The sequence below is a fragment of the Eurypyga helias genome, unplaced genomic scaffold (assembly GCF_000690775.1).
Source record: "Eurypyga helias isolate BGI_N326 unplaced genomic scaffold, ASM69077v1 scaffold25951, whole genome shotgun sequence".
In the NCBI taxonomy this organism is placed as follows: Eukaryota; Metazoa; Chordata; class Aves; order Eurypygiformes; family Eurypygidae; genus Eurypyga; species Eurypyga helias.
The window spans coordinates 27354-43179 of record NW_010229299.1 but is presented as its reverse complement, the minus strand read 5'-3'; the positions used below and the strand labels follow the sequence as shown (position 1 = coordinate 43179).

Sequence of the window (15826 nt, the reverse complement as noted above, 5' to 3'; positions counted from 1 at the left end):
CCCAAACCATTCTGTGATTCTATGATTCTATGACTTTATTTACTTAAAATATCTTGCCCCTTGTGTTACTCTGCATTTTTAAAGAATGAGTGTTGAAGGTGAAACAAATGTATGTCCTTTCTTTGCCAGTGAGTTTATTTTTGGTTTTGTTGTTCTTTTTAGGGTCGTGTGATAAAGGGGTCCTACAAGTTCCATGCCATTATCACAACATTTGAAATGATCTTGACTGACTGCCCGGAGCTGCGTAACATTCCATGGCGTTGCGTGGTCATTGATGAGGCCCACAGGCTGAAAAACAGGAACTGTAAGCTTCTGGAGGGACTCAAGATGATGGACCTGGTCAGTGTGTACATCCCTTATATTTGTGTCTTCTGTATTTTTATTATTCCTGATGTACAGTTTCATCAAAATGTGAAGTAAGATGTTTTCTTCAAGTAAAAGCACCGAGTGCAAAGAATGATGGAATGCCGCTGAGAAGATCTTTAAAATACCGGGAGGCATATGAGTCCTTGAATTTTCGAGTGCTGATGTTTCCTAAGTCTCTTCATTGATTTAGACCTAGAATTATGTGGATTCTGTTAAGAGAATCAAGATAAATTTGTTATTTCCTTTCTCTTTTCATGTGACTTTTACTCCATAGTCTCTTCTTCACATAGATACGGTGTGATGTGGTCAGGTGGCCAAGTACCGGTGTGAGAGTTAAACTGCTCTGCATTAGTGTCAGCTCAAATGTTAATCTCTTGTGTGGCCATAAGGAGGTTCTTTCCCACTGGCTAAAGAAGGGAAAAATGAATTGGTTTCTGATGCTTACATAAATACGTTTTATGTGCACAAAATACGTTCATTAAGCAGGCAGAAAAAGGTGGGTTTTAAAGGTGTTTACCATTTAAAAGGCTTTGTTTTTTGGTCAGAAGAGTCTTTAAAATGCGAGAGGAATGCAGTCATGCTACGTTAATACCTGGAACTCAAAACCTCTTATTTCTGATAAGAATAAAGAGACATAAGCATTATCTTACACAAGCACTGGTGACTTACAGGTCACTTTTTGTTTCTTTTCCCTGTTTGTTAAACAATACTTTTCTTGAAGGAATCTTGAGGCTTAACGAATAGAAGTTTGTAAAGATGAATCATACACCTTATTTTCCTTATTATGGCCGCTATTAGAGGAAAGCTGAGCTTACAGGTGTGGCTATAGATGTAGATATGGGACTTACCACTTCACTTCTTGCTCTGTTACTCAGTTCATGTTTGACCTTGAGCTAGTTGCTTAACCTCTCTGGGCTCCTCCTCTGAAGGAATATGCAGCTCTTCCTCTTGTTTCTGCCAGTCTCCTGCGCTGTTGTGTGTAGATGGAAAGTAGGGCTCTGCTTCAGGTTCTCTCTGTTAGAAACTTAGAGCTGCCCTGGAGAGATTCACGCACTGAGATCTGCTGGAGGTATAGTAAATCGGTGGATTTATCCTGGCAGTGATGGGATAAATTCAGTTGCTGTTTTGCTGTGTAAAGTTCATTTTATTTGGGAAAGGGCTGGGATGTTGTGGATCAGTAAAATCTCTTTGATCTGGAGGACTTCTGAAAGTGCTTAAGCAGGGAAATATTTTTCTGGGCTATCTCTGAAGGAAGGCCAGAATACTATTTAGACATGTCTTGAAAAGAGCTAGATGTAAGTAGTTGGGGGAGGGGAGGGGAAGATGAGCGATACCTACAGGGAAGGAAAAGAAAAGATAATTTTATGTATTTCTCCATTGAAAATTAATTTAGATGGATACCTAGGCAACTGTTTCTTCACCTTTCAGGAACACAAAGTGCTGCTTACTGGAACCCCTTTGCAGAATACAGTGGAAGAGCTGTTTAGCTTGCTTCACTTCTTGGAACCAGGTCGCTTCCCATCAGAAACCACGTTCATGCAAGAATTTGGTGATCTGAAAACTGAAGAACAGGTGAACATCTGCAGACTTACTTTTCTATTTAGTTATGGTGAATTTACCCGTTTGATTATCTCTGAACTTTATTACCTTTTTTTTTTTTTTTACAAGTAATGCCTATTTACATTTTGGAAGTCCACAGTAGTTTAATACTTTTTTCTTTGGTCTGGTTTTGGTTTTTTTTTTTTGAGTTTTTTGCTTCTGACCAAGTCATTTCTGCCTTCTCGCTGTTCTCTTTTATCCTTTGTCATTGGCTGTGCAGAAATGGGGGAAGTTTCCCCCCGTTAAAATACGGTGTTTAAAAATGGGGATAGGGTGACTTGTGAGACATGCCGGGTGAAAATACTTACAGAACTGCTTGTTCTCTCTAAGAGAATTACCTTGCCTTTTGAAATTCTTTGTTAAGCATCAGTACAAGAATGGGGGGGACTGTCCTCTAAAACTTCTGTGGAGTTAATATCTGGGAGTTGTATCAATGATTTCTGTGCAAACAGGAACATACTTAAAACCTGGTTTAGCAAGAGGCAACCAAATGGAGGGAGATTGTTTTGACTGACAGACAGTTTTCTCAAGCTGTCCTGAAAGAAATCCATAAATTGATGCAAAATGAAAGACCCTCAATGCAGCTCGATGTAAAATCTTCCGAGGATCATATGTAAAGCTTAAATGTTGTCTTGCATGTGTGAAAATGTTTTAAAAAGTCAGTTGGTAACAGTCAAATGGCATCTTAATTTAGACACTTCAGTTTGGCCGTTTGCACCCTATGGTAATCTAATGTCACTTGTGTGCAAATTTATGTTGGTTTTGACTGAAAATACGATTTCTGGTATTTCTAATTCTTGAGTGCTTACATTTTGTTAACTTTGAGAAGAACTCTTTCATAAGTAATAGTCTAAATTACAAAACAGCTCTCCCTGCGCCCCTCCCACCCCCCGCACCCGAGCCCTTTACCTCCTGGAAAAATCGTAGCGTGTCCTGAGGGAATCATAGGATATGTTTCCACAGATTGTGCAGGCAGTTGCATGCCGGTCAGGCTGGACTCTGACCTGATTGGAAGGGAGCCAGCTCTTATCCAGAAGCCATGTAGTCTTGTTAATAGAGTGTGTGAGCTGGAGTTAATATATCCTAACTCTCCGCATAGCTTTTGTCTGGCCAGCTCAAAATATCAGCAGGAGAGAAGTGGAAGTTTTTGAAGCCATAGATAGAAATCCTACTAAAATAGTGCCATGAGCAGAATTGGAGCCTGGCTTGCTTGGGCCAACTTTTGGAAGAGGTGCCTTCTGTGCTGACACACCATTAGATGTTGTGGAATTTGATTTATCTATCAGCTGATGGGAGAGATTATGTGCTAGTGACTTAGGTTTTTTCCTCCATTCCTTGCAATCTTGTTCTGTGCATTTTTTGTTCACCCCTCTGTACTAACTTATCTTCTTTCTCTTGAAGTCGCTTTATTAATAAGGGGATAATGTGAATTCAGAAAAAAGTCTTTTGTTTGTGTTTCTGCTGTGCAGCTCTGCATCAGGAGATGGTGACCAGTTTCAGGGTAAATTATCAGCTCTTCAACACTGAGCAGCTGGTTTGTACTTGGAGAGAAAACCTAAACCAACCTAAATGCTGGGCTTTTTCTATATGGAATATTTTTGAGGTTTTAGCTAAATTATGTCAAGGTTTTGTAATTTTTTTTGAGGAAAGTGGATGTTCCTTCTGCTTTGCCCAGCATCTAGGACATGTCTTGAAAGATGTGCTACAAAACCTGGAGATACTTAAAAATTACTAGTGTGTGAAAAATTTACAGAAATAAAATGTTCTCATTTTGAGATAGATGTGAAGAGTTTACTACATCAGTTGATATCAGAACTAAGGAAATAAGAAAAAAATCAAAAGCAGATACATGAAAGGAGCAAATAGCATTAAACACTGTGTTTAGCAGAAGTTGACAGCAAAGCTCAGTCTTACAGACAGTTTTGCTTATATAGCTGTGCTTATTTAGGATTAGCTTTGCATGACTGGTGGGCAGGACTACCCTTGTCTGGAAGGGCAGTTCTAAGTGAGGTCTGCTTAATAACATTCACTAAATGGAAGCGATGCACACAAAATTACTTCAGAAGTGTGTATCTCACTGATTTAACAAGGAGAACTCAGTTTCTAGGTCATTAAGGAAAGATATTTTTACAAATTCTCTCTAGTTGTGATCCAAGATAGGAAACAGGGATTTTAGAATTAAGAAAATTTAAATAAATAAATAAATGTTTGAAGCCTTACCATTTTAATTCAGTTATTTATTAAACATACATGTTTCCTAGGTGCAAAAACTCCAAGCTATTTTGAAGCCGATGATGCTGAGACGTCTCAAGGAGGATGTAGAAAAGAACCTGGCCCCCAAAGAGGAAACCATCATTGAAGTTGAGCTGACAAATATACAGAAGAAATACTATCGGGCTATTCTTGAAAAGAATTTCACATTTCTTTCCAAGGGTGGAGGTCAGGCAAATGTACCTAATCTGTTAAACACTATGATGGAACTAAGAAAATGCTGCAATCATCCATACCTTATTAATGGTAGGCCTCCTTTTTTTCCTTCTCACTTGAAAAATGATTGTCATGAAATTTGGTAAATTAAAAATTCTACTTTGGTATGTATTTTTGTTTGTTTATTTTAAGTAGAAAAGTGGGATAAACTTTTAGGTTCTCTTAGATGTGGGTATCAGCTAGTCGGGACAGCATTGCTTTGGAAGACAGCTGTACTGCTTTTTTCCAAGGCTTTCCAGCCCTGACAGAGTTTGTGTTGGCATGATCAAGTTTTCCTTTCTGTTATTTCTGACAAACAAGGCTTCAGTTATCATGTACGTTGCTGGATGCTGGCATGAATTCCCCAATTTTTTCTCCTGAGCTATAGGTAGTGCTCTGGGGAAAGAAAATAGACAGCAGATGTGAGATAATAACTTAAAATGTCTGAATAAAAGTTGTGGGGTAAGAAATGATGATCAGGCATGCTTTCATGGCCCCATGTTTTCAGTTCATTTTATTTTTTTAATTTAACTACTCAGATTTGTTTGAATGTCACATTAGACTTCATGACAAATGCTCTTCCAGTGCAATGCTGTTGGTTTTAGATCGGGATTATCTGTGGCAGGTGCTATATGATGAGCCAGCTAGCTATAGCTGGCTGAAGTATGCTAAACTGTATGTGTTGGTCAGATCAAGTCTCTTTGAGGATGCAACGCGAGCCTTTACACAGGGATGCATTTTACTAGTTTCTTGTTTCCCAGTTCCTCTTCCTCACTGTATGTGATTTATGCTACAGCTGGCTTAATGCTGGTTATAACCTTCACAGTGAAAGACAGCTTAGTTCAAGATCCATATGATTTCAGTTGTATATCGTATGACTGCCATATTGCAGCGCTTATGGTTCTTTTTTTCTTGACATTTTTTGTTTAACTGGGGGAAATACGATTTGTGAGATGACACGTAATAATATTTATGCGCAAGCAATCATTCCAAGACTTGATAGAGGACTACTGCAAAGGGTTTCAACCCAACCATGCTGGTGGGCTGCTCGGTTTCTGCAGATGACCATACAGTAAAGTACCTTTGTGGTTCTGGTAGAGGGTCTTTTTGTTTGCTGGTTCTTTGTTTTAAGTTAAGCCATTATATAAATGAGCTTACCAGAAAATAGTTCAGGGTGTTCAGCTTCTGAACTTGGTGCTTCTTTAATTTCTTGGTTTTCAGCTAGTTTTAACCTTGCTATTATTTTTCCTAATTTCATGTTTTCTAAAAGAAATAAAATTAATGGTTTGCTGCTACTTTGTTTTCTCAAATAGGGCTCATGAGTAGTGCTTGGAGTGTGGCCTACAGCAGTGATTTTTGTTTTATCTTGTGAGTCTTGTGTCTGTTAAAGGCTGTTAAAGGCGGCTGAAGTCCAGGTGGCTGTACAGAAAACATCAAGTCTTTGATGACTGTATCTTAACCCTAATAAAGGGAGGTGGGGTTGCCTATTGACTACTTTTGCCTTATAAGGTTTTTGTGGCTTTTGAACATGTGGACTTGCTTGGTGTCATGCCGCAACACAGCAGCTGGATCAAGCTTTCATATTTGATAGGAGGGAAAACTAAATAAATCCTGACTATTATTAGTGTGGAGAGTGGATCTAAACAAATATGTCCTATGTAGTTCTTGGAGAGAAAATATTCTTTCGTCCTGTAGTTGTCTGAGCGTGAAGTTTTGTTTTGTTGATCGATAATTAACATCGTTGTACTGAGAGTGGTGGCACAAGTTTATTGTAGCTGTACCGAGGGGTCTTGCAGTACTAGTAACCGCAGTAACGTTGCGTAGTGTTCTCCCCATGAATGATTTGTTGCAGTAGCAAGTTCTCGAGATGTAACTGCTTTTATGAACGTGCCTCTGAATCATCCTCGTTTTCTTCCATGTTTGCAGGTTTTGTGAGCAAGCAGTACTGCATGTGTATTTGCATATCCAAGTAGAACACTGTGTTTTGTTTTTGCATAAAAGATGCAAGCAAGTCTTGCAGATAACCTTCAGTGAAGAGTCATAGAAGGCTATGTGATGGAAGTAGTATGGCAGGTGTTGAATGTGAAGTGGGTTTTTTGTTTGTTTCTTGATTGATAGATCTCTTCTGTGGAGGGGAGAATGCTGGTCTGCTGAAACTATCTTTGAGTAGACTTTCAGAGGGAATGACTGTATTTTGTGTATTCTCCAACCAAGTGGGGCAAAGCGTTGTCTGTCATTTTTCTTAAAACTGGACTTAGCAACCACCCTCAAGTATTTATACATCATTCCTTTTTTTCTGTCTCCAAGAGCCAGCAGTGGGGAGTGCCTCTCTACTTACACATCCTATGGTGTCGAACATTTCAAAGGTTTCTTACTCTGTTCCTTATGCCCTCTTGAGCCCTAGAAGCCTGTTCTAATTAGTAGTGGAAGTGAGGGTTTCCTTGATGGACCAAGCACATATTCAAATACCTTCCTTTCATCCCTACTAAAATCAACTGGGATAGGGTAGGTGTTACAAATGAACAAGTAACTTTTGGGTAACAGGCTACTCAGTATTTATCACTTAATTGCAATTGAAATAGAAATGAAACAGAGCAGTCTTTTACAGGGTTTAGCTAGGATAGGTTTAGTGACAGAGCGGATTTTTAGAGGTCATGGTCTGGTATGGAAGCGGGTCTTGCTGTGAGATCAATCTCTGGTACTGGAAATTCACTGTTCGTTAGACCTTTGTGGATTTGTTGTGATGAGCTTGGCTGAGGTGGTTTGCTTTAGCAGATGCTGAGTTTGCAGATTGGTTTACTTCATAATAGTGAAACTTAAATTTGGATATCCCAGTTGAGTAAGAAATAAATGATGTTACCAGGAAAGATCACTGAAGTTACTGTATATGAACTACTTGACAGCCTACTATATCCTGAAATTGCCTAAGCTCAGTACAGAATCTGAGACTTAGTACCTGAATTTTTCCCATTTTACAAGATGGGAAATGATGTGATTGAAGTGATCTTGAAGTGTCCGATTGTGCCATTTTCACATGGGTTTATTTTTCTTATGTGCAAACCATTAGGATCAGTAATGCTTGGAGTACAGAATCCAGATAAGGAAAACTCAGGGATGTAAAACTACCTTCAAGTGTGGTCACATCTTGAGTTCATTAAATTCTGTAAAAGCTGCTAGTGCGAGTGTATTTATTGAGTAATAGGACGCTGTCAGACAGCCTGCTTAGGGTAGTATCTGTTAAAGACACCACATTACAGTAGGCACTGAACCAGCCATCACACAGAGGCTGCATGTGCATGTTTGTTTACAGGAATCTACTTAGAAGCGAGATAGGAGAGGGATGCTCAGCAGAAACCTGGCAGTAAGCTGTTCTTCCATCTCCTCCAACCCTCACGCCTTTCCTTGTCTTACTCAAAAGTAGTATTGAAGCTGAATATTATACAAACCAGAAATAATTTATAAACTCCATTTTGTTTAAAAAACAAAACAAAACAGCCACCAAAAATAAAACCGAACCCACCCAAAACCAAAAACACCATCCCCAAACCCACCACCCACAAAAAACCTCAGAGGGACTGAAAAAGATGGCTCCCAAAAAGGGTTTATTTGGATATGAAATACGCTTAGAATAAAGATTCCTAACATTTTACATAGCCAAGAATAGTAATCTGATAATTCTTGGAATACTGCTGTTTGTAGAAGTGACATAAATGATGGAATAAAAGCACAGGCGAAGTTGAAGAGAAAACTTGAACTTGGTATTCAGGTAATGAGCAATACAAGGAAATATTTGTTGCTGTGCGTGTCGTTCGTAGGCAAAGGGAGTGGCGAGAAAGAACCTTTGACTAATTCTGGAAAGAATATATACACTGGATAGCTTCATCAAACTGAACAAAAACATACATTCAGTGAGGGGGAAAAAAGCTAAATAGAAGGTAAAATAATAATTTCACAGCTGCTTATTCTTCCCCCCACCAATTATTTTTTTCATCGTGTGGATTTTGATTCTATAATAAATAATGGGAGCAGCAGGTCCAGGTCATGCAAGTGTTTAAGGCTGGCTTTGGTTTTGGAGGCAGAGACATCAGATGTGATTTGTATTCCTTGTATTTTCCTATGGAAAGCGAGAGATCTTGTTCCTTTCCTCTTGCATTTAAAAAAGCCCAGAAAATTCATTTGATCAGTTGGAACCTGGTTCATTTTTCCATCTCTTTTTCCTCATTTTTTCATTAAATTGTATGTGTCGAATAGTTGTGTGAATTTATGTAGGAAAGGGTTTAATCCTGTTCAGAAGAAGGGAAAAAAACTCCCAACAACGAATGCTCACAGTTACTCTTTCTTTATGCTGTATTATGTGTTTGCTTCAAATTTAAGCTTAATATTTTTGATAAATGTTTATTCTCATAGTGCTTAAAACATTCCTGCGGTTTCTACGGGGCATTGCAGGCGAGCTCAGTGTTCATCACCAAACCCCTTTGCAGCGTTCATGTATTGCTGTCCAATCTTTGCAGGTGCTGAAGAGAAAATTTTGGAAGAGTTTAAAGAAACACACAATGCCGACTCTCCAGATTTTCAGCTCCAGGCAATGATCCAGGCTGCTGGCAAGCTAGTACTGATTGACAAGCTGCTGCCAAAACTGAAGGCTGGTGGCCACAGGGTGCTTATCTTTTCCCAGATGGTGCGCTGCTTGGACATACTGGAAGACTACCTCATTCAAAGACGGTGAGAGCAACAATATAATACAATTCTAAATAAACTGTGCTTTCCTCAGCGGCCACAGTGTTTAACCTGTGAGTAATCCGTATTGAAAAGGGATGAAATTCAAACACTTTACAGTGTTTTCTGTAGCGATCTTACTAAAGGGAATAGCATACCTGTAAGTTGCGAGTACGGAGATTTTTCTTCGGGGTGAATACAAAATGACCTCACGTGGAGAGCTTTAAACCTCTTCGTTTACTACTCGGTTAAATGTTTTGGTGGCTCTAGAGTTTTTCAGTGTAAGCCTGAATGTTTATTTCGTTCCTCGGAGTGGAAGTCTGTTCTTTGCCAAAATGCGCAGAGCAGGAGGAAAGTAGTGTCTTCCACTGATGAAATCGGTGAATACAGGAGCGGTCACTTAGTTTGCTGTAGTTCCTTTGACTCTATAGTAGCATATTTTCCTTTTTAATTATTTTTTTAATTGCTTATTCTCACAAAGAAACAATGCCATTGCAGTAAAGTTCTCCTCCTAATGCATCTTTATTTCAGGTACCCCTATGAACGAATCGATGGCCGAGTAAGAGGCAACTTGCGTCAGGCAGCTATTGACAGGTTTTCAAGACCTGATTCTGATAGGTTTGTTTTCCTGCTGTGTACAAGGGCAGGAGGTCTGGGCATTAATCTTACTGCTGCTGATACCTGCATCATTTTTGATTCAGACTGGAACCCCCAAAATGACCTCCAGGTAATATTGCAGGAGATTATTTTATTGAAAATTTTTCTTTGCCTTTTTGCTGTGGAATTTTCTTCACCCTCGAGAGAAATTATCTATTGTCCCTCTCTTAAAAGCGTAAAGGTTATTATTTATATTGAAAGCAGTAACTTTTAAAGCAAGTTCCCTGTATTGATTATTTTAAATTTCTTTCTTTCGCCACCTGTAACTGAGTGTCTGTCTTTGTTTTGTCAGGCTCAAGCACGATGTCACAGAATAGGACAGAGCAAATCAGTGAAAATTTACAGGTTGATAACAAGAAATTCTTACGAAAGGGAAATGTTTGACAAAGCTAGCTTGAAGCTTGGCCTTGATAAGGCTGTGCTACAGTCTATGAGCGGAAGAGAGAACGCTACAAATGGGGTGAGAATTAATATACTAAGGTGCATGATCAACAAATGCTATGAATGTGTAACACTTTCTTTGCTTGTTTACGTTTTAGCTGTAGGACGGTGGTTTTCAGATGGAGTATGGCATACATTTTAAAGCAGGGTTAATTAAGGCCAAGGCTGTGTTAACTGGCTCAGCCTATCTAATGGCTCAGTTATTGCCAAAAGGGGGCAGGTGGAGTCATGTTCCCTCAATCCACATTGATTCTCGTCATTCCACCCTTGATATTATGTTGATCCTGGCACCTTTTGGAGTTCTTCTATTCAGATTTTTCTGGTGTGGCCTTTTTGCTTTGGACTCGTGTGTGTGTTTTGGTTTTGGTTTTTTTTTTTTTTTTTTGCTTTAGCTTTGTGTCAGGTTAGTAAGTTAAATCTGCTCCCAGGGGAGTTGTGAGCAGTCATCAGAGCTAAAGTAAAGGGATTCAGTGACAATGAATTATTAAACTGTTTAAACCACTCACGTAACCTCACCCTCAGAATTTCGTTGTTCGTATTCTTCTTTTAAAGGTGACTTCAGCATGAATGTTTAATTGACCGACACCACATCTTAGAGTTTCAGTTCTTAAAATGCTAAATAAGAGGGCACTCAGTGTGATTATGCTGTCAGGTGTGCATGTTGGCTGTTGTCAAAAAAAAAAAACAAACCCAAAACCCTCTCTTATGTTACAGGTGCAACAGCTTTCTAAGAAAGAAATAGAAGATCTTCTTCGAAAGGGGGCATATGGTGCTCTGATGGATGAGGAAGACGAAGGGTCTAAGTTTTGTGAAGAGGATATTGACCAGATTCTCTTAAGGCGGACACACACAATTACTATTGAATCTGAAGGAAAAGGCTCAACATTTGCAAAGGTGTGCATTGACATTCAGAGGAAGGTTAGGAAGATGTGACCAGGATAGACAGAAGTAGTATTAAATTGCCTTCTGTGTCAATTATGTTTTCAATGTACTTTTCTCGGATGCTTTCTTCACAAATGTTGGGTTATCTGTGTTTCCAGGCTTACTTTTTTCTTTCTTGAAACTACCACTGTGTAAGTCCTAAGTGTTGCATTTACCAGTGAAAACAGATTTTCTTTGTAGCATGCGGCTGAGAAACCAATGCATGTGTTTTCACATTTACTAGGCTAGTTTTGTTGCATCTGGGAACAGGACAGACATTTCCTTGGATGACCCTAATTTTTGGCAGAAGTGGGCAAAGAAAGCGGAGCTGGATATCGATGCTTTAAATGGAAGGGTAAGAACTTTACAATAGTTCCTAGCACAAATAAATTGAAGATTTTTCCCTCCCTCCTCAATTTCTACATTTTTCACTTTTATTTTAGAATAACCTAGTTATTGATACACCAAGAGTAAGAAAGCAAACCAGACTCTACAGTGCAGTCAAAGAGGATGAACTGATGGAGTTTTCAGACTTGGAAAGTGATTCTGAAGAAAAGCCTAGCACAAAGCCCCGTAGGCCTCAGGACAAATCGCAGGGGTATGCAAGAAGTGAATGTTTCAGAGTGGAGAAGAACTTGTTGGTTTATGGGTAAGAACATACAGTTTAAATATGCTGATTGTGGCTGAAGACCTGAAAATATGGAAATGTGATACGTCGTAAATAACATTCTTCTCTTGGACACATTAATGTAATCTCTTATTGTGTAACTTTTACCTTATTGAGCTGTATATGTGCCAGTGAGATTTTAAGTTGCTATATGTATAAGTTGCTTATATAGGTGTTATTTAGCTTAAAGTCTGTGTGTCTCGTAGATGGCTATGAGCTCACTGGTAAGATACGTAGTTTTGTGGTGATGCAGTATTTGTTTCTGGCTTCTCATAGTGTAAAGAGTTCCTGAGTTGTAGAGGTTTAATCTCTTTTCTAAGTGTAGTGGAGAAAAACAATGTGCATTTGTAAAGAACAATCTGGTTGTGAAATCAGCAGTCAATCTAGAGGTTTTAAACATAGATTCTGGTATTTTGGCACCACTTTAAATTTAGCTACTTGCCACTTTATATTTTTCCTCACTGGATTTACCAATTTGAATTTTATCTCTTTGCAAGCAGGTAGCTATATTTGACTGATAATGAGGCGGGCTTCATAATGACTGTCTTTTGGTTTGGGAAGTGCGTACAACAACTGCTAACAAAGGATTTCAGGATCAAAATAAGAATGATTCCCCAAATCCCAAGATTGTAGGAGCTGTTGGTTGAATTTCCAATTTGTAGCTTACTGAGACCGTTAGAGTTAAACATATGTACTTTATTATTTTGAGTGTAGTTCAAGTGCAGCTTTACGAGCAGTGAACTTACTGCCTGTTCTGTAAAATAAACATTCTTAACTCTTTGGTGCTGGAGGTTGGATTCCCTGATGTAATCTGCAAATGCAAAACGCATTAGTGCTAACACAGGAGGTCCCAACTTGCTTGGTACCAGGAGTTAAATTGAAAGTCACAAATTAAAATAGCAGTACCCTGGCTGTTGTATTGAACATATTTTTCTTATAGCTGGGGTCGGTGGACTGACATCCTCTCGCATGGGCGCTATAAACGTCAGCTCACAGAACAAGATGTGGAAACCATCTGCCGGACTATCCTGGTATATTGTCTAAATCATTACAAAGGGGATGAAAATATCAAAAGTTTCATCTGGGATCTGATCACTCCAACTGCAGATGGGCAAACTCGAGCTTTGGTTAATCATTCCGGTATGTCTACCACAATCAAATAACGATGCTAGTAAATAGGAAAGAATTGCTTCAGTCATGCTATGTACTTGGTTTAAACCACAGCCATTCTGACAAGTCGTAGGATCTTGTCAGATTTTATGAGTAAGGTGGGCTGTGACTTGCTCTGTACTTAAAGGGGAAGCCTCCTTCAGACACTTTGTAGGATGCAGTGCTTTTTCCCTTAAATCAGTTTTGAACAAATATTTGTCATAATTTTTAAGTGGCAGCTACTGCTGGTGTTAATCTCTTTCAGATTGCAGTAAATCAGAGAGCTTGTTTCCTTATGGCCATTCAAATTCATGAGAGTTTTTACAAGAAATATTTATATAACACCATTTTCTGGCTAACGCTCTGAATTTTTGAAATCTTCACGCCTAAATTTGCATGAAAGTTTTGTTTGATTTTGTTATTTGCAATTTTCTGTGCTGAATTACGTTGCTGTTCAGTTTTTGCTCTTGGTATTGCCCACAAAGGACTTAACACAGCAGTGATTCTTAGCTTTAAATGTATGCTTGGAATGCGGTTTGAGGGGAGAGCTTTTCTATATGGATTGCATGAGAAATATTGGGGTTTTATGTAGGTCTGTCTGCACCGGTGCCTAGAGGGAGGAAAGGCAAGAAGGTAAAAGCCCAGAGTTCACAGCCAGTGCTGCAAGATGCCGATTGGCTCACAACCTGTAATCCAGATGTATTATTTCAAGAAGATAGCTATAGGAAGCATCTCAAACATCACTGTAATAAGTAAGTATTAATAAATATTTATTTAGAAGTGTGTGTGTTTTGTTTTGTTTGGTTGTTTTTTTTTTTTTTTTAAATTTACTCTATGCTTTTGAGAAGTCCACAACTTACTTAGGATGTTTTTAATAAAACACTGGACCATTATTACTTTTTAATGTGGGGATAATCATCTTAACAGATATCTGGATAAGGCTGTAGTCTTTTTATGACTGACCTGAGCTTAAATCACAGTTCTGAAGAAAATTGTTTTCTACTTACTAAGTAAGAATGGAATCAGATGAGGTTATTCTTTTTACCATATAAAGGAAAGGCTATATCCCTACACTAAGTTTATTTCTCTCTTAAAGATTGGCTGTCTTTAAACAAAAGCTATTTGTCTCTTACCCTTCTTGTGGGGTCTCTCAGGCAGATGTCCTTAGGAGTTCTGTTCCTTAGCTGTTAAACTCAAGTACCCAGTTCTTAGTTTTGTGTAGAAGTTCACCTCTGCGTGGGTGTATCTCTTAGTTTCTTTTCTCCCTTCCTCTTTTGTTCTCTGCATCATTCACAATATTTCTTCTTTTCTCTTTTGTTTGAGGTAAAATTTCTCACCAAACTGTCTCACCTGAATTAATGCCCTGATTTGATTTTTGTAATTCTAAACACGTGACTAAACGTGTTTTAAAGCCTTTGGGGATAAAGGTCGTTGTATTTTGGTTTGCATGTTACTAGGTTTTATTGTTGCATGAATGTCTCTTAGAAGCCCCTCTTACATTCTTTTAGCTTATGGTTTGTAATATGTTAGCTATTTTTGTGTCATCTTCTTTCCACAGCGTCCTGGTTCTTCATCTCAGTTTTGCTTACTGTAGCCTTCATTTGCAGACACTGAACTTAACTCGTGTTCCAAAAATATCTTGGTTTGGGGTTTGGTGGAGGTTGTTTGCTTTTTCGTTTGAGGGTGGGGAGGGGTGTGTGTTTTGTTCTGGTTTTTAAAATTACACTCTTCATCCTATATATGCCATAGGGATGCAGTGTTACTGAAAGGTCATTGTTACTTTGCGTTTTTTAATATATTTGTCTTACTAATACTGCTTATTGGAAATCAATAATTTGATTTGAAAAGTACCTGTGGCCTGTCAACAGGGGGTGTGATGTGAAGGAGGAAGGGCATTTAGGGGGTTTGTTACCTTGTTTCCAGATGCTAACCAAGCTTAATTCTCAGCTGATGGAAACAGATACTTACAGAATTATGTTAGCAACTGTGCAACCAAACAAACTGATTTCTGATTTTTTTTTTTCCCCAAACTGTTACTCAAATCTGTTATTAGATTTCAGTTGCTCTCAAAGTAATCAAATTCTTTCCTGTAACATTATTTTAATCTCTCGGGTAACATGTCCTCGTTCCTTGTTAGATCAGTTTGCAGATCAGACTAACTCATTTTAAAATAGAGTAATAATGCACTAGAACAATTAAGAGGATCAGGAAGACTGATAAATCGCTGTGCAAGAATTTTTTCAGTTGCTATCCCTTTCCTTCACTTCCTAGATCCACCAGGACTAAGTGAATTGTAGAAGCAACATGTTTAGCCCAGGTAAAATCAAACAGAGGTAGAAGCCAATTGATAGTCTGAGTAATTTCCTTCAGAGGTAGCAGTAGTAACTGAGTTGGTAAGAACTGGTGTCCTGTCCTTATGTAAAAGGTGCAAAGATGCTCTGTTTTTTGATTAGGACTCCGGAAAGGTACATAAGTCCTCTGTTTCTTGGTTGATGTTGGGGTTGTTTTTTTTTTCCTGTTCCTTTTCTTTGGCTTGATGTAACAGCTCTTACTGCTTAATACTAAGGTGATAGAGACCCTCAATGGCTTATTTACATAGCCACACAAGGAGCAGGGACACCTTAGTGGTCCCAGTTATCATGCTTAAAAAAAGAAGCATGTCTGACATGTTTTGAATTGCAGACATGACCTTCACTCAATTCCCTGCTTATCCGAGGTTTGCTTGAATAACGTGTAAAACCGGGTGTTGCTCTGGTTGCACCAGGTCTCTAATGAGGAGCTCTCAAAACTGGTGGTGGTCTAAATTTTTCATGCAAGTGGGTGATCAGATTACTGCCTCCCTGG

The 15826-nt window shown here is 38.7% G+C and overlaps 1 protein-coding gene across 1 annotated transcript in view; it reads left to right on the top strand.

Annotated features, from left to right (window-relative positions):
- The window catches only part of CHD7 (chromodomain helicase DNA binding protein 7), a gene marked incomplete at its 5' end in the record, with an annotated part of 51353 nt that overhangs the window by 21800 nt on the left and 13727 nt on the right, over positions 1–15826 (top strand). The window contains 11 exons of the mRNA XM_010160363.1: positions 163–339; positions 1795–1938; positions 4227–4482; positions 8943–9153; positions 9679–9874; positions 10097–10264; positions 10960–11139; positions 11411–11521; positions 11610–11815; positions 12774–12973; positions 13575–13734. Coding sequence (XP_010158665.1) covers positions 163–339; positions 1795–1938; positions 4227–4482; positions 8943–9153; positions 9679–9874; positions 10097–10264; positions 10960–11139; positions 11411–11521; positions 11610–11815; positions 12774–12973; positions 13575–13734 — 2009 coding nt within the window. The remainder of the gene's footprint in view (positions 1–162; positions 340–1794; positions 1939–4226; positions 4483–8942; positions 9154–9678; positions 9875–10096; positions 10265–10959; positions 11140–11410; positions 11522–11609; positions 11816–12773; positions 12974–13574; positions 13735–15826) is intronic.